The sequence below is a fragment of the Notechis scutatus genome, chromosome 4 (assembly GCF_049901735.1).
Source record: "Notechis scutatus isolate UNSWTSFEM ecotype Mainland chromosome 4, rNotScu1.2, whole genome shotgun sequence".
Taxonomy (NCBI): domain Eukaryota; kingdom Metazoa; phylum Chordata; class Lepidosauria; order Squamata; family Elapidae; genus Notechis; species Notechis scutatus.
In genome coordinates this window covers 46,283,063-46,302,260 of record NC_142012.1, presented here as the reverse complement: position 1 = coordinate 46,302,260, position 19,198 = coordinate 46,283,063, and the positions used below count along the sequence as shown (strand labels likewise).

The 19,198-nt window shown below is 38.2% G+C and overlaps 1 protein-coding gene across 4 annotated transcripts in view; it reads right to left on the bottom strand.

Moving 5' to 3' along the window:
• Window positions 1–2,783: 2,783 nt before the first annotated feature.
• Window positions 2,784–19,198, bottom strand: part of ASB5 (ankyrin repeat and SOCS box containing 5) — a 31,745-nt gene continuing 15,330 nt past the window's right edge. For 2 of the 4 annotated variants that reach the window (XM_087963319.1, XM_026667202.2), the window contains exons 2-8: window positions 17,549–17,717; window positions 13,619–13,698; window positions 9,457–9,564; window positions 8,553–8,703; window positions 8,325–8,459; window positions 5,626–5,817; window positions 2,784–5,142 (exon numbers count right to left, since the gene is read on the bottom strand). In XM_087963319.1, coding sequence (XP_087819445.1) covers window positions 5,015–5,142; window positions 5,626–5,817; window positions 8,325–8,459; window positions 8,553–8,703; window positions 9,457–9,564; window positions 13,619–13,698; window positions 17,549–17,606 — 852 coding nt within the window. In that variant the 5' untranslated portion in view covers window positions 17,607–17,717 and the 3' untranslated portion in view covers window positions 2,784–5,014. The remainder of the gene's footprint in view (window positions 5,143–5,625; window positions 5,818–8,324; window positions 8,460–8,552; window positions 8,704–9,456; window positions 9,565–13,618; window positions 13,699–17,548; window positions 17,718–19,198) is intronic. The other 2 variants (XM_026667200.2, XM_026667201.2) reach the window with 1 other exon arrangement.

The window sequence follows — 19,198 nt, the reverse complement described above, 5'->3', positions numbered from 1 at the left end:
CAAATCCTAGGACTGCAGATTAGGCTGAACCGGAAAAAGGCTTTGGCCTTAATAAATTCAGAGAAGTTTGAAAATAAACAAAAATCATAGGTATGCAAAATAAACATAGAAAGTACAACCAGATAACATTAACAATAGCTTTCAGGCTACAGGTCATAATCCATTCTATCTTAAAGCAAAATATTTCAGCAAATGTGGGTGGATGGATGGATGGATGGATGGATGGATGGATGGACGGCGTGATGATAAACAGTGGTTCAGATTACATAATTCAAGTATGATGATCAGAGTTCTTCATGAAAGAGAGAGCTATGGTTCAGTCCTGGATCTTATATTCTTCAATATTTTCATTAATTGTTTGGAGAAATATTCTTTTAACTGACACAATGACACAAAATGGAGTAGGATAGCTCATAACCTACTGGACAGAAATCCAATCCAAAATGATCTTGCTAGGAAGTAATGGACTGTCCGTAACAGAACTAGAGACATGTGCAAAGCTCTTCAAATAAGAAACAAATCAAATGACGTATAAGATGAATATTCAAATTTTAAAGGTTTCCCCATCCAGTCATGACTGAAGGGAGCAGTGCTTATCTGATTCTCAGCTGAGGGAACCTGTGTTGTCTGAGAGATGTTTCTATCATGTGGCCAGCATGAAAATACAAAATGCAGTAACCTTCCCATTGAAGCAGTGCCTATTTATCTACCGACATTTGGATGCTTTCTAACTACTACCGGTAGATTGGCAGGAGCTGGGGTAAATAATGGGAGCTCACCCTGTCACGTAGTACTCAGGTCTCGGGCCAGGCTGTCAGCTTTCCAGCTGACAAGCTCAGCTTCTTAACCTCCAAGCCATTGCCCCCTTAAGATGGAATATATCTAGTCTGATAACAATAATTGTGAAAAGATTTTGGAATAGTATTTGTTGCAAATTCAATATTGGCCAACACAGGAATGGCTATGAAAAGCAAATATAATTTTATGTCACACCAATTAAAGTATAATTTTTAATCGTGGGAAGTAACTTTTCTACTCTTTTTTGCATTAGTTTGACTTCATCCTGAATACTCTATTCAGTTTTGGCACTATATTTCAAGGAAGAATTTAGAAAAAAATAGAACGAATTTTGAGATGGGTAAACACCTCAACAGCGTAAACGGTAAAACTTATGAAGAGTGATTGAACGGGCTGTGAACATTTTATCTTGGAAAAAGATAACTGGCTGATGAGATAGCATTCTTCCAACACTGATAAGAATGTCACAGAAGAAAGTCAAAATTTGTTCTCTCTACTATTCCAGAGCACAGAATTATGAGATTAAGTTACAGCAAAATTTACAGCAATTGAATTTGAATTCATGCTTGGAATAAGGGCTTGGATTTGATAATGTACATGTTCTGTTTCAATGCTATAATTATACCAATTGAGAAAGCTTCCTTGGAATTTTCATACAAAATAAACCAAGGGAGTCATGATTCTACAAAAGCCCCAGTCTCAATATATTTGAAAATTACTATTACAATTGTATTATTACTATTGTTACTATTGTTACCATGTTTCTCCAACAATATGCCACCCCCATAGGAAGACCCAGCATGTTCTCTAGGCATAAAATGAAATTAAGCCCCTCCTCCCAAATTTAGGCCTAGTTTAAAACATGCAAAATTGGGGGGGAGGCGGGAACTTGCCATTAGGAGTGCCCCACGAGCAGCTATGCCTCACCATCAGCCGCTCCTAACACCATGGTGGAGCATGGAGGGCTCCCTTACCCCTCCCTTACCCGGGACAGCAGGTGGGCAGCGTCGGCGTGGATGTCCGGCAGCGTTTCAGCCGCTTCCCAGGCCTCCGTAGCTTCCACGGTTCCCACCGGTGCTGGCGCCTCTCTCGCCAGCACCGTCTCCAACAACAGCGTCTGAGTCGCTCCCGCTTTTCCCCCGTCCCCGTAACAACAGGAAAAAAAAACATTTTGAGGTACCTGGGAGCAACAACAGCAGCAGCAGCGGCAGGAACCGTGGAAGCATTTCAGCCGCTTCTTGGGTGGGGGAGCCGCCTCCGTAACTTCCACGGTTCCCGCCGCTGCTGCCGCTGGAGATGGCGCTGGCGAGAGAGGGACAGCTGCAGCTTGGCCTGGGCGCTTGGAATGCAGGAATGGGCTGCACACCGGGACTTTTGCAAACTTGCAGAGCCCGAGGCTGGAGCACCAAGGGTAGCAGCAGCAGAGACGCTCGCTCGGCTCTTCTCACGCCCACCCAGCCACTCAGGATTAAACCAAAACGCAGCACGCAGTGCTCCCAGGTACCTCAAAATCTTTTTTTTTCCTGTTGTTACGGGGACAGGGGAAAAGCGGGAGTGACTCAGATGCTGTTGTTGGAGACAGCGCTGGTGCGCGGGAGGGGGGAGAAATTAATTCACCCCTGAAAAGACGTCCTAGCCATTTTTTCAGGGCTCAAAAAAAAAAAAAAAAAGGGCCGGCCTTATTTTGTGAGAAACATGGTAGATATTGCAATCCAGTGGCATCAAATCTGGATTGCACAGTTTATTTATTTAATCTTTTATTTGTATAAGTCTCCATCTTTAATTTCTGTGCATTTTAAAGAAATATAATCATGTGCAAACATTTATGGTATTCTTATGTAGTGACTAAAGCACTACTAGTTAAGCCCCTGTTTTGTCCTGAAATTTCCTGGGTGATGCCAGGACAATTAGGGGCTAGATGACAAAAGAAAAACAAATAAATTTACAATAGTAGGTCTTCATCAAGTACGTATGCCAGAAAAGTCTGAAAATAAAATGACACTTATTTGTTTAACCAACTTTCAAGTTTTATATATGTATATCAGTTTTAGAGAAAAAGAAAATGTACTTAACACATAGACAGTCATTCATCTTTACTTAGAATATATCAAACAATCATTAAACTAAACAGTAGATTTTATGCAAAATTTACAAGTTCTAGACTTTCAAAACATTCTCCCCTATTCCCATTACCTACATTATTACTTACAAAGCATTTCATGAAATTTTTAAACACAGGAATATTGTAGAATCATTCCATTCTAGCTCTTAAAATACCAAGAATCCACTAAAAAGCAGTTAATCTGTCATTCTTTCAACTGCAGTAGGAACACAGAAGAAAGTAGCTTCTGTGAGAACAGCATTATTTAAATAGACAACCTGCTACTAGGAGCAGCATATTATTTCTTTAAAATGAAGTAAGTGAATCTTTTTCAACTAAACTACTTCTTACAGAGAATAATGATCTTTATTTTAGACTAAATGTCGGGGGCATATAGCAGAAAATGGACACATCTAGGATAAAAACTGAACTATCTGATTTTATTTAAATGTAAAGGTAGCCTTCTAGGTATGGTTACTTAATGCCCTCCCCCAAAAGTTACTTATGACCCTGTTTAGAAGTTATGGCCATTGCAGCACCTGTGGTCATTCACGCTTACGCCTAACCTCATATTGCAACCTAACTCCCCCCCACCCTACCCCACTGGGGCCATGCGGGCCTTTGGCCTATTCTTCATATACCCATCATCCATTGCACTTAGTTTTTGAAGATCTCCAGATGTCTGGCTGTGCAGATCACATTAAGAAACAAAATGGAGTGGTTTGTCCCTTGCCCATGGCTTTGTGAAAGCAATGGAAAAAATGATGGCCACTTCTGGGATGTATGGTACACTGTCTTTCCCCAACATGAAAAACATGGAGATCTCGAGGGACAGCAAGCACAAGATATCTTGAGGATGGGTGGGGAGGGCTTTGGGAGGCCCAGGGCAGGCAGGCCTGGGCATATGCAAGGCCTCCCCCACCTCTGCTTAACAACCCAGGTATTGATTTAATGGCCACATTGGGGAGGGCAAGGAATGAGAGTTGTTAAGCAAGGCCATCTCACTTAATGGCCATCACCACTGGCCGGCTTTGTTACAGCTGTATCTTAAGGATTACCTGTATATATAATTGCAACTAAATTATTAAATGAAATTAGTATAATCATCTCCCAATCTTATTGTGCTAAATAGCTTCCTGTTTCAGTTGCAGTTGAAGAAAAAATTGATCTAGAACTGCATCCAAACTTTGGGAAGGTCCTTGTGACCTTGAGATCACATGTTGGGGAATTTATACAGTGAAGAAAAATGGAAAGAATTGGAAGCATTAATTTATTTGAAATCCCATTTCTCTTTCTCTCCGCTGCATTCCAATACTTTTAAGAAAGAAAGAAGAAAAGATTCAAATAGAATTTACAATTTGCACTGCGATATACAGTGTCCTGATATAGCAATAGCACTTAGACTTATATACCGCTTCACAGTGCTTTACAGCCCTCTCTAAACAGTTTACAGAGTCAGCATATTTCCCCCAACAATCTGGTTCCCCATGTTATTGACCTAGGAAGGATGGAAGGGTGAGTCAACCTTGAGCCACTCAGAATCAAACTCCTGGAATGAGCAGTGAGTTAACCTGTGATACTGCATTCTAACCACTGCACCACCACGAGTCAGACTGATCAAAAGTAAATTTTAGATGGAGTGATTAATCAGTAAGGACTATGTTGTAAAAGAATACATTTTCAAAATATTAGGGCTGTGTAAGTCCTTTCAAAAACATGCTTTGGAACATGCAAAGGAGTGCACAAAGCCCAACTTTTTTAATTGCTAAGGTAGCTGTGGAGAAAGTTGCTGCTGTCTCTGCATATGTGTGCATAAGTGGAAATGGTTGGAAGCAGCTTCTTAAATATCTGGTTGTTTTAATCATTCACACAAAAAAGGCCTTCACACATATTACCTTGCATTTCAGAACACTTTTTTCAAAGAATTTGTATGCCTCTGTAAAACATGAGCACATTTATATATAATTTTAGTAATACTTCAAGGAATTCCAAATTATGTTTGGCATGATTTTAATTTGCGGACAAGTTTGTTTAGGCTGCTCCCTATCATATATAACTTTCATGTGTAGCATGTTGTAGAACCTTTATTGAAGTTCTGAAATACTATTCACTATTTCATTGGTACTGTAAGAAATTTTTCAAGATGTTTGGCAGTTGAAGTTGTGGTACAAGATGCAATCTAGACTTTCCTATATAATTTCGGATTCGTAGTCGGCACAGCTGGCAAAGAGAACATGGAGTAACTGCAATTGAATAAAAAATGACATTAGCTAGCGTTAGATAGCATTCTCAACAACTTATATTTTGTACTTATTACATTATATATTTTTTATCATATATTCAAACAGTCATTTTAATTGAATATATTAGAGTTCTTGGATGCACTGCTATTTTTACTGACATGCACCTAAGAAATATGTAACACATATGCATATTTTCGGTAAGGAAAATTAAAGAATGCTTGCAAAGTTCAACAAAACTTTGAATGATTTGGGGAAGAAAATATAAATTTAGGGCAAAAAAAAATGTTTTCCCAGGGAAAGTGAAGTTTGCAACCTGCTCTGATAGTCAGACAGGAGGATGGAAAATTCTTCTCCCCTCATTCTAAATCTAATATATGTGCTTCCTCAGCACTGAGAAAGAGAAAGAGAAAAGGAAGCAGCTTGGGTTTGATGCTGCCATCCAAAACCCAATAGCAACAAAGAAAGAACAAATACAAACTTTACCTTCATGTAACAGCAGTATTTTTTCCACCAAGCTACTTGAAACAGCAACATCTACTGGTCGTTCAAACTCTGAATTTTTGGCATTAATATCTGCTCCAAACTCAAGAAGCATGTTTACTATTTCTGTATTAGGTAGCCTTGCAGCTGCATGCAATGGAGTTTCCAAAAACTTTCCTTTTTGCACATTTGCCCCTATGGATTTATAATAGAGTGCATTTCACATTAACCTAAAGATATTTTAATAAAGAATCATAATCAGATCACAGTGTTTAATTTTTGTTTCTCAGAAATAAACATTTCTTAGCAATTGGTTTCATTTATATTCTATTTTTCCACACCAGCGAGTACTAAAAATAGTTAATATAACTTTGGAAATAATAGTAAAATTAATTAAAATGTAAAAGGCCAGTAAAATAGATGCATATTGGTTGTTTGTAAAGCAGAAACCATAGCTTTGCCCAAGTCAGATAGTACATTAAATATCTTGGGGAAACTGCAGGAGTAAACCTTCTCCTGTATGACAAAGAAATGAGCCTTGGCTAGTGGGGACATCTTTAGAACTGCCTCTCTTATAAATATTAACAGTCACATCGTTTCATAACAAAGGTACTAGAGTCTAGGTATACATCACATCAAACTAGATTACATTAGACCAGGGGTGTCACACTCAAGGCCCGTGGGCTGGATGCATCCCACAGGGTGCTTATATCTGGCCCACGGAGCTGACCTGGAAACAGCAAAGGACTGGCCTACTATGCCTCTGCCAGCAAAACTGGAGCACAGCAAGGTCACGTGTCCCCCCCCCCCGTGCCCCATTTTTGGTTACAATGGTCTCCTGCAGCCCTCTGCCAGTGAAATGGGGCCCAGGGGGGCCCACGCGGCCCTCCCAAGATCTGTTTTCACTGGCAGAGGGCTAGCAAAAAAACTAAAAACAAAACAAAAGAGAGAGAAATGTTTCCCCTTTTGCATTTGAGCATGCAAGAATGTACAGGAAAGGAGAAAGGGAAAAACAAAGAAAAGAAGGAAATATGGGAAGAGAGCAAGGAAGGAAAAATAAGAAAAGAGGGGAAGGAAGGAAAGATAGAAAAAAGGAAGATTATAATGAGAGCTAGGGAGAATCTGAGGGAAGTCCTGCCTTAACACTTGGCCATCATAGGTATCCCCGACATGAGTGACACCATGCCCACCCTGGCCACACCCACGCTGTCCCCGAGGTCGAACACAACCCTGATGTGGTCTTCAGTGAAATCAAGTTTGACACCCCTGCATTAGACTAATATATCTAGCATTTAAATATATCATGGTGAGTAAAATGTGTGCATATGCAGTGGGTGAGAGGAGAGGTTGAAGAATTCTGATAACTTTAGGGATGAACTCCATATTGATGGAAGTGTGGAACTAATCACAAAAATAATGGGTTCAGAAAGATATGGCAGGTTGGTGTCACATATTGGTGACAGGTTCTACTTCTGGACCTGCAATCTTGATGCTTAGAACACTGATAACCTTAACTTCTTGCTGCTGTTAGTAAATAAAAGGTCTGACTGTAGATCTTATTCATCCATAATGTAGTGAATAAAGAAAGTAACTGGTATGTATTTCTAGAACCTAATTGGGTTAAGTAGCAATGTCATCCTTTGGAGATATGGGCTAACCCACATTAAGAACACATGTTCAGTTCCTAATTTGTTAACTGGTCACCTTGAACTTAGATTGTTGGACATAAATTGTCTTAGATAATTGTCTTGCTGTGAGACTCCCTGCAATTCAAAGGCGTTCTTTGGCTATGAAAGATTTTGCCCCTGGTTAATTTTTAACTCTTATGTTTGTTTTGGCTTTTGCCTTGATATTTTAGTTATCACACAAGGTGGCAGCATTTATATAACTTGATTACACTTGAAAAAAACTAAACAGACTTGATATTAAATGGGAGATCAGCATGAATTCCCAGAAGTGAATACTAAACTGGGAAGTCAAGTAAACATCTTTAAAAAATGTATTTTAAAAATCACTTAGAAATCATTACTAAGAAAGTGATTGGCCATGTCCCTGCAATTTCAGAGAATTGAATTTAAGGAAGACTTTGCTTTTTTGTTATAGAAATAAAATATAATCAGTCAGTCAATGTATAACAATTCTACCCAGAATGATCTGACACAATAATGCAAGTTTATTTATTAATAAATAATCTTAACGAATCTTAAAGAAAATTGACACTCCATTAATAAGATTTAAGTTATAAAAGTATGGGTCTTTAAAACAAGGGACCTCACTATATTTTTGTAGATATAATATGGATAGTGATCTAAGTACTGCTGAGTTGTATATATAAGTGAATTGAAAAGTGGCTTAATTTGAAATATACAGTGTAGTTGATATAGGGATTAATTATGACAAGTATCATTTGAAACATATTAACATAATACATTCCTGTATGTTTGTAAATTAATGACTTCCAGAATCAATATCACCTCATCCTGATGATGTTGATCATAATGAGACATAAGTAATGTATTTTTCAGGAATAAACTACACTTAAAAATAATCTTTATTGTTCATCTGAAATTGATGCAGAGCTACTAAAGTGGCCTAATGAAAAAAAATGTGTTGGCTTTATAGCAAATAAACACTATAATACTATAAGCCTGGTGGAGTTCAAGAGGAAACAAAATAAAAACACATCAAACAATATATATTACCTGAATGCAGAAGTTTGTGAACACATTGTTTCTGCTGTGAAAAGCAAGCCACATATAGAGGCGTTCCTAAGTGAGGAACATATAGATCAACTTCTATGCCCCAAGAAATCAGCAATTCTAGACAATCACTGTGACCTAAAGAAAGCATAATTGAATTAATCCCTAAAACAAAATCTTAAATTTTTAAATGGCCGATGCATTTTGTAATCTGCCTATTCTAAGGCTTACCTCTGCTGGCTGCTTCATGAGTTGGCGAAGGAAAACATGTCTCCCATTGAATTTTTGCACCATATTCCAATAGAAGTTGTACACAAGATGCACTCCCTCTTGAGCTGGCATTAAATAAGGGTGTTATCCCATCAATAGTTGTGGCATTCACCTAAAATATTGGTTGGAATTATTGATGGGGATAAAGTACATGTTACAAATCATGCTTTGTATTTATTGCTCTCTTGTATCCAATGTGGTTTGGAGATACAAAAAGTCTAGGGTTTGCAGTGTGACATTTTGACAACACTGCATAATTTTTTCATCTCAAGGTGTATCAAACATCTAATATGTACCCCCTTTCCCATGTTCAAACCATTCAGAATGCAGCTAAGTAAAGATTAAAGGTTAAGGTTCTCCTCGCACATACATGCTAGTTGTTCCTGACTCTAGGGGGCGGTGCTCATCTTAGTTTCTAAGCCAAAGAACCAGTGCTGTCTGATGACAATTGCCTGGTCATGTGGCCAGCATGCCTAAATGCCAAAGGCGCACAGAATGCTGTTACCTTCCCACCAAAGTGGTCCCTATTTTTCTACTTGCATTTTTACATGCTTTCGAACTGCTAAGTTGGCAGAAGCTGGGACAAGTAACAGGAGCTCACTCCGTTACGCAATGCTAGGGATTTGAACCGCCGAACTGTTGACCTTTCTGATCGATAGGCTCAGCATCTTAGCCACTTAGTCCCCATAGTAGTAAGTAAAGATTACATATACTTAATTACATACTGCAAGGAAATGTCATTTTAGTAAAAAAAAAATAGTAATAAGCTAGACTTCCAATAGGTATGATACATATTACCTAATGCTTCTAACAAAAGCTTTCTAGCTTTTTAACAGTTTAAAGTAATATCAGTGTGATCACTTACATTTGCTCCTGCTTCGAGAAGTATCCGAGCACATCCTACATGATCTCCAAGGCATGCCTCGTGCAATGGTGTCACTTGATCAATGGTTAAAGCATCTACATTGTATCCCTAAGCAGAAAACAAAAAATTAACCATCACAATAAGTCTTCTAACTACCGTATATACTCGAGTATAAGTCGACCCGAATATAAGCCGAGGCACCTAATTTTACACAAAAACTGGGAAAACTTATTGACTCGAGTATAAGCCGAGGTGGGAAATGCAGCAGCTACTGGTAAATTTCAAAAATAAAAATAATTAATTTGGGAAACGATCTCACTATCATGAAAGGTTTAATTGATTCACTAACCCAAAAGAAGAAGATGATGATGACAGCGGAGGCAGGAGTCACTCTCTTCCCCTCCTCGGAGGCCCCCTGAGTCAGGAGTCACTACCGCTGGCGCGGCCCCAGTCCCGCGCCTCTGGGAAGGGAAAGGCAAAGCGCTTTTGCCTTCCCTTCCCGGCTGGGGCTGTTGGGAGTCGCTGCCGCCGGAGGCCGCGACTCCACACCATTTTTTTTTCAGAGGGAATCTGACTCGAGTATAAGTCGAGGGGATTTTTTCAGCACAAAAATTGGGCTGAAAACTAGGCTTATACTCAGTATATACAGTATTCAATTTCATAATGAAAGATAAATTATGTAACAATAAGTCTTTATTCAATATTTGCATAACATACACATTTAACTATTATTCAAGAGGAATGTAATCATGGAAAAAAATTGTATACTTCTGGACATTTTGGGGTTTGATTTGATACCGTATAAAACCATGTTGTTTACCAGCTAATTGCAATTACTATTTTTACAGTTATTTGTCTTACTCTTTGTTTTTTGTCCTATGCCAAATTTCAGAAAAAAATCTGATAAAAGTTCAAAGCAACTGTGTCTTTTAATATGTGGAAACAGAATCAGTCACACAGAATGCAACTGCTTTGTCTGTCAAAAAGACAGTCTGGGTTGTGCTACAGCATGTGGTTTATTTAACCACAGATTATAGGAGAAATCAGTGATTCAGTTCAGGATTCTCAAACTTTTTTTCTGAGTGCATTTATTTGTGGCTTTCCTTCATTGTCACTGACAGCTGAACATGTTTCCACTACCTATTGACTAAATTGTATCAAAACTATGGTCCTCCCTAGAAATGCTCCTGGCCCCACACTCAGAACCACTTCTAGTTTCTAGAAGTTATAGAAACAGATTCTATTTCATATATAATGCCAAGTCATAAAGTTTGATTTATAAATCTGAGTCTACAGATTGTGCTAAACCAGTGGTGGGTTTTATTTTTTTTTACTACCGGTTCTGTGGGCGTGGCTTGGTGGGCGTGGCAGGGGAAGGATACTGTAAAATCTCCAGTCAGAGGTGGTATTTGCCGGTTCTCCGAACTATTCAAAATTTCTGCTACCAGTTCTCCAGAACTGGTGAGAACCTGTTGAATACCACCTCTGTGCTAAACCAAAAACAAAACACCTTAGGACTATATGTGAACCCAACCATACTGTCATTTCTGGCTTGCTCAATAAATCATGGCATATATGAATGCAAATAGTCAAAGGCATTGCTAAATTGCATTGTTCTGCATTGCTAAAATCTGAGTCACAGCAACAAAGAAAGATTCAGCAGAGATTCTTGGCTGTGACTCCTAGAAAAAAACAGCAAATGTGGAGGGAGTTATAAGTTTTTTGGTGACCAGGAAGATTGAAAGATAGTTGAGCAAGGAGTACAACATCTAAGAGATCTGATTCCCAGAAAAGATAGGAGGCAAGGAACTTGTGTCATATATAGCACATGACTGACAGTGGGGGGGCATTCTTAGAACCAGGAAGAGAGGGTGCTACCCAGCTCACCTCTTTGGGTATGTCTAATTAAAACATTGCTAACACTGCAGCACTGGAAGCCAATTGGTTGCTCAAGACCAAGGTTTCAGCAGCCGCTTTCCCCACATCCAGCAGGTTCAGACATGGGGAGAACCACAGATCCCATCATCCTTACTCAGCTGGCTGGAAGGCTTGGCCTGTGGAACCTTTAGAATGGCAATGTAAGAATCCCAAAACTACTGGAGAAATGGTAATTCTGCCAACAGATATCAGTGTTGTTGATGATAATGTAGTTAGTGGCATGGTTACTCCTGGAGGTAATTACATACATTTTTGACATCAGGGGAGTCCCAGCACTGCAAATTTGGAGATCCTCTGAAATATAGAAAATTCTAAAGTTTTACTGCCATGGGCACTTAAGAATTTTTCAAGCTTTAGCTACCTTAAACAGGAAAAGATGGCAGTCTGTATTTAGAATATTTTTGAATCGGCTTGTGGCATGGGGATATGCATGCTGAAATTGTTTTAAGTCACTTTAAAGGTTTGCCCATGCAGAAATATGGGGTTTAACTTTAATAAGAAAAATAAAAATACAGTGAAAAACCTGTTCCACAAATTAAACTAGCTATAAATTGCATAGAGTAGCTACAGAAAATATTTCGTATATGAAGGGAAGGATCTGGGTATTAAAAGATTCAGTAGTAGAAGGCAGAGGGTTAACTAGCATATCCTTTCTCATCAATTTTATTCAACTAGGAAGCAATTCTTGGATAAATTGGAGTAATGAGAATGAGCAGTTCTTAACTGTATAGCCTGCAAAGTCATATTAGAGAGTCATCCAACCTGAGATCACATTGTGGTTAAGATAATCTCATTCTGTAATCATATCCCAATTTTGGTTACCTTTGTTTAACTACAGCCTTGTGCTTGTTGTGTGTATGGTTGTTATTTAAAAATCATGTTGGCTGGCTATGCCCTGGAATAGTTAGGATACTGATTGCAGAAGAGAGATATGTATACGTCTCTATCACAAAACAAAGGTACAGTTAGCATGGAACCTTTAACAACAACGTGAATTAGATTATTTTTTATCACCTGAGCCTGGATTGCAGTTATTTGGTTAGTTTTTGTATTGTAAAATTGATAGTCATCAGAATCCTAAAACACTATGCCTGGATATTTATTACTTCAATAAAGTTGGCGCTTGGAGGGAATGTATCAGATTCTGATCTGTACATCACCATCACTGTTATACATACCAGCGGTCGCCAACTGGTGGGCTGTGAGAAAATTTTGGTGGGCCGCAGAGAAATCTCACCCCCAGAGCACCCCGCAAAGCAATTAATCCAGGCTACACAGAAACACAAGGCTGCGCCGCCCACATGGCCTGCGGGCCCTCCCCGCCCACTCACTCCTTACCTGGCAAACTTGCCTGCTAAATTGCTATTTTTTTTCCGACCATCAGCTGTTCTGCTGTGCCCGGAGATTTAGATTAGCTAGGAAGCAGGAAATGGTAGGATTTCTTGCTTTCTAGTTAGTCTTTAGATCTTCGGCTCCGCTTTTAAGCATAGCAGAACCTCCCTTAGAACTGAAGGCTGTATTATTCAGTGCAGACTCACGGCAAGCAAATTTTATGTGACAGACTCAGGTAACCGATGGCAGATAGATAGATCACTGAATGATTCTGTGAGCAACTCAATCTGCCTGCCTGTTTTTGGATAAAAGTTGCTCTTTTTTTTTATAAAAAAATCAATGTTTACATACATGGTGTGTTGTGAGTTAATTTTGTGAGTTTGCTTGCTAGCAAATTTCATGAGTTTGCTTGCAAGCAAATTTTATGTGACAGACTGAGCTAGCCGATAGCAGAGAGATCTCTGAATGAATCTGTGATTCTGTGAGCAACTCAACCTGCCTGCCTGCTTTGCCTGATTTTGGGTAAAAGTTGGTCTTTTTTTATAAAAAATTCTATATTTATATAAATATTTATAATATTTACATACAAGCCATGCCCAGCCAGTCACATGACCACCAAGCCACACCCACAAATTAGGGTATACCCACAGAACTGGTTAGTGGTCCCTGGGATTTAAAATGATGAGTTTGGTGGTCCCTGAGGTCCAAAAGGTTGGCGACCCCTGATATATACTATAGTGAGAATCTTGGAACTGTATAAACAAATAAAGAAAACACATAAACCAAAACTTGTGATTAATGAAGAATGAAGTAATATCATTTTCATGTTTAACAAAGCAGTAAAAATTTAACAGAAATTAACATTGATTTTAGTTACATTTTCACCTTTTACCTGTGCAATTAATGTTTTGAGAGATAGAAGGCGCCCTTGGCTTGCTGCTTCATGCAGGGGTGAGCGATCTGCCCAAGAACCTATGGAACAATACCATGGAATAGATTAAATTACATAATTTTCATTAATATAAAAGAAGTAATACAAAAAACGTAAGTACATAACTACGTGAATCACATTAAATGAACAAGCCTGCTCCCTGCTCTCCCCAATTCATTCATTAATCAAATACATAGGTCATTAAGTGTGCATGGGATACCTCAGAAGTGGAATGAACATGGGGGCGGGGCTAGTGCAAGAACAAGACTTGCCTCTGGCCACCTAAGGCCTTGCCCATCTACTGAGATATCTCATGCTCCTCTTCCCATCTCTTGGGGTCTCCATAGTGCTTGGGGCTTATCCACACAAACACCTTATCATCAATCACTTACTTGCCTTTCGAAGATCTCCAGAACAGGCTCGGCCACATGGCAGAAAAGGCCTTTTTTCCCCAGATGCTGACAAAGCTGTTTTCCTTAAATCTTGCATTCTTACACACTCATTTTTGCTCAGAGGATTTAATCGTCTGCAGGAACACAAAATCTATTGCATTTCTGAAGGCCGTGTCTGGTCCGAGCCTGGCTGGTGTGCAGGCACCTTCTGCACACTGCTGGGCTGTTTGAATGAACTGCTTTGGGGATTGTGGTGTGAAGGTGGCAGCAGCAATCAATACAAGGCATTTTTCATGCTAGTTTTGACTGGAGGAGGCAGGACTATATGGCGGAAGGGCAGCTATAGTAGGAGAGTGAGCCAGAGTAGCGGCACTGTCACTGGGGATGGCCGAGCACATCACAGTGAGCCAGGTCAGTGCAGTTGCTGAGCACCATGCCTGGAAGCTCTTTGCCATTTGTTCTCACTCATCTTCTGTGGTGTCTTGAGTACCAGAGCCTTAGGCGTGCTCCCTGGTGTGGGGGCACCTGCCTGTATTGTTGCCAGAAAGGTCCTCTTACTCCAGGTAACCCCTGCAGCCTGTAGGCGCCTCGCTGCCCACCTGATCTTCCCGAAAGCGCACCCGGCAAGTGCAGGTTTGCTGGGGCACCAAGCTCTCCATCTCTCCATCCATCTCCATGGTGGTGCAATTGATGAGGTCCAAATGGGTTCAGCGCTCCACTGGGTGGCTAGCATTTGAGAAAAAGATGGCTGCTTTTTTGTCATGTGGCCCAGTCTATTCAGGAGCTCTAGATATCTTTGAAAGTGAGGGATGAGGGACCGGTACCAGGTTGGGGAGGAGCATGTGGAACCCGGTGGGCTAGCAAAGCAGACTGTGGAGATTGGTGAGACAGGATTGGGTATGTGTGAATAGGCAGGGGTTATGTTGCAGTATCTCTGTGGTCAGTCGTAAGGTTAAATGATGTCCTTGGTACTGCAACATACATAACTTAGGGACTGGGTTGTAAGTACTTTGGGACCGGTGTCGCAATTTTGAACTGTCACTAAGTGAACTGTCATAACTCAAAAACTATGCATACTATGAAAACTCTCATTTTCACGACCTTTAACTGGGTGAAACGATGCATCATAGAGCAACAATGTTTTAACCAAGTACCTCCAAAGGGCTAATTTACAGAATATACAGAATATATGTGACTCCCTAGGGAATAAAATTTGAGAACATTGTGGCTGCTTCAGTGCTACTAACTGCTGCTGCATTTCTGGCCTGCTGCTGTACTGACATCATTTTTATTATTCCATTTCCCAGATTTTTTCCAGATTTTGTTTTATTGAACTTTATTAATTTATTTGATTCTTTTTGTTAGTTTTTATTGTTTTTTTAAAAAAATATGGTTTACATTCTGTAAGCCACCTCAAGTCACCATGGGCAAATAGGCAGCAATATAAATTAAATCAATCAATCAATCAATCAATCAATCGAAGGAAAGAAGGAAGGAAGGAAGGGATTTCTGCTCCTTGCCAGATCCCCATAAGGAAACTCAATGAGGAAGCTGGTAGGAAATTGGAAGTTACTCCTGTTCCCACTGCTTTTTTGCATAATCATTCTGTTTCTTTAAGAAAGGAAGTATCTCTGAAACAATGACCCAGTGGGCCATGGGTTGTGTAGTTCTTACTAAATCTGGTTCTCATCCCTCAAGTATACATCTGGTGAATCATTCTCTGAATAGAAAAAAATGGTAATGGTATTTTTTTTCCATTTATCCACACATGGGAATGCTTTCAAGTTGTAAATCCAAATATGAATGAAATATTAGAACTGAGATGCAAGTTCCATTAGCTGCAAGTCAATTAATGGAATTCACTTAGTATAGTGCTGTAGCCAGGGGGAAATGGCCCCTATTTCTTTAACCATATCAAAATACTGGTGTGTCTTTCAGCTCTCGCCCTATTGCGCAAACTAAGCAATTCAATGCATGGGTTCAAAACATATTGCTAAACAGCTGAAGAGAAATCCAGAAATACTTATGAGCTTTCCAGTTTTCATTCCCTGCAGGAAATAAATTCTTCTGATTTAAATTAGGTGTAGATGTGTGCATAATATTTGATTTTAACACTGCACAAAATTCTACCACATTATGGTAAAAGGAACAATATCCTATATACTAGAAAATGAAATATAAGCCACATATCTTGCAACAAATTATTGCGTGAGCAACAGACCCCAAAATATATGGTTGCTATTTACAACCTCCTTCATCCATCCTCTGCAGAGAATTCATTACACCTTTGTGCCAATTTGTTTTGCTGCCAAATTAGCTTTCAGAGCTGCAGCATTGGGGAAAATGCACCAAGCATATAAAGTGCCTGATTAGTATCCTTGAGCCATTCTGAGACTGTCCTGGTACTATTAATTTTGTTAAAAGCAGAATACTGCAGTCAAAATATTTCTTGCTGCTAGTTTTCATTTTCCCTTGCAAAACATATTGATTCACATCCTTGCTAACTTTCCTGTTTCCTCCCTTTAAATGTACATGCTGTGCTTCTTAGAAAATTGTGGGCATACGTAATTATTGCAAAGCCATGACATTCATTCTCTCACAGTGTCAGGATAGAATCCAAAACTCTGCACTGAACTAAGGCTCCGTGTCCAGGGTCTCCATTATAGCTATACTAAGAGCAAATATAGGCTAGTTAACATCTTACTTCAAAAGTACTCCCTGTGGGCCTCCTTTTCCTATTTATTAGAACTAAAGGTTATCTCCTATATTTTATATTGGATTTTAATCTATCTTGCAGTACCTGTTATGATTGCATTTGCAAAGAAAAAGGTTATGATTGCATTTGCAAAGAAAAATAATTCATTTGAAAATACTGTAAGTTACTTGATAGAGGAATGATTTATTCTACATTCCCTCCCCCTTCCTCCATTTAATTTCTACAGGCTATTGGAAAAGACAAGAATATAAAGCTGTATTCTTAACATTTTAAAACACCATACAGAAAACGCCCAAACAATCATGATTTTTAAAGTTCTACGCCAAAGTCCAACAAGAGAACAGATTTTTCTCAGTTATGCAATGAATTCTTGTAGTTTAATGATTGGTGGCAGAATTATAAGTACCCTAGAAGTACTAGAAATATGATTCTATATATGAAAGTCTTTCAGTACTGTACTTGTCTTTATCAAGCTTTCACAGCATTGGGTACACTGAAGAGAAAATTAAGTTCCAATTCAGTCTAGCTCTTTAAATTTAAGGAAAAAATATTAAAGGCTATTTGGGGGAAAAATACAACCTCTAACATTTCCTTATGATTTTTTTCTCAGTGGCTGAAATGCAAAGTACCAGTGGCTATATTTAGATTCTGCATTGCAAGTCATATGGTATCTAATTTACCAGGAACAAGAGCTACAGTTCTGTAAATATTGCAGAGCTCAAAGTTAAAATGCTACCATAAACAGACAAAAATAAGGAAAGTTTTAAACATTGTATACAGTACCTAAATCTCCATCTCCCCATGGCATTTCCAACCAATTTTGACTATAAATCCTGCTCATTTTAAATAAGAAAAGCTGTCTCTTTAGTTGATTCTTGTTAATAACACGTCAACCAAATTTGGAAAGAGCTTCTTGCACTCAGTCTAAAATGAACTTTCACCTGTAAAGACACTGCAGAAAACAATATCCGAAGACCTATGTTTAATAATATTTCAGCTTTCATTGCTAAGTCCTGTATAGTAAAAATACTATCTGCAACATTGCATACTTTACGATATATACAGTATTTCATTTTATGTGATCTAAATTATAATGATTTGAATTTGGCTATGAATTCAAATATATTCTGTGAATTTATTAAGTAAATTTGCACAATAATCTCTTAACCTCATTTACATCTTTAAAAGAGAAAGATGCATTTTATTTTATGCAACTTTGTAATAAAAGAACTAAACATTACAGAAGTTAAATGTTTAAAGTTAAACTTTGCAATATCATGTTATGAAGTAATAGACTAGATCTCTATCATATAATGTGAAAATGGTCACATGTAATTGGACAATAAACTCAAAATGTTTGTTTGCATAAAGGTATTTCTGAAAAAATACCATGCCCTCATAGTATTACACAAATACTCATCTGCAGTATTATCTTTAAATATTTTGTAAGAAAGGACTCTTAGATAATTTCCTGATTTATACATAAGCTATACTTTTTCTATACTTCAGAGATTAATTTATGGCTTTGGGGTAATTTATATGCTCCGTCTATGAAACATTAGTTGTTTGAATAGACTTTTTTGATTAAAATATCTGAATCATGGTCTACAACCAGCTTAAGACAACAGAAAGAAGGGCATTTTCCCTATAATCTCTAAAAATGGAAATGTATTTAGAATTTTAACAAAATTTAACAGATGATAGAACGTTTTTTCTTTTTTCTTTTGCTTTAAGTGACCTAACATTTCACCCAATGAGTTAGGTTGCAATAACAAAATGGACATACTGCTTACAATCTTTAGTTTTTCATGTGAAACCTCACTTCTCAACTAGAGTAACTCTTGATTCTCTTCCTTAGAGTTCTCCTTCCCAGGGGAATATTAAAATGTATTTGGTGACTAGAACTTAATTTCAGCGTAGATCTTATTACAAACCTACAAAATAATAGCCCTGACATCTTTGGGAAATTTTGCAACAGCAAAAATAAATGTGATAGAACTATGGTTTTTCAATAGACTTTCAGAATGTTATTGACAAATCATCCAGTCTCTCTTTTTATTTTATTGCTTGAATATATGTTAAAAGAGAAAAACATTACAAAAACTTTCTGAGAAATGCTTCCTATCCTACCCAAGTAACATTTTAAAGATACAGGAAATAATGCATGCTAATGTTTAAATACATTTTGACTACATAAAATAATACTAATTAATGTATCTGCTATGTTGACAAAGACCAGGTCAGAAACAGAATGCATATACGTATTATGTATCAATGACTCAAGTCAAGCATCTGGACTTGCATTGTCTTTCCAACATTGAAGGATATAGAAACATAATAACATAAGAAACTGACAGCAGAAGTAGTCCCAGTGGTCCATTGAGTCTACCCTTTAAGGTTTTTTGTTTTTGTTTTCTTTTTAATTTATGTATT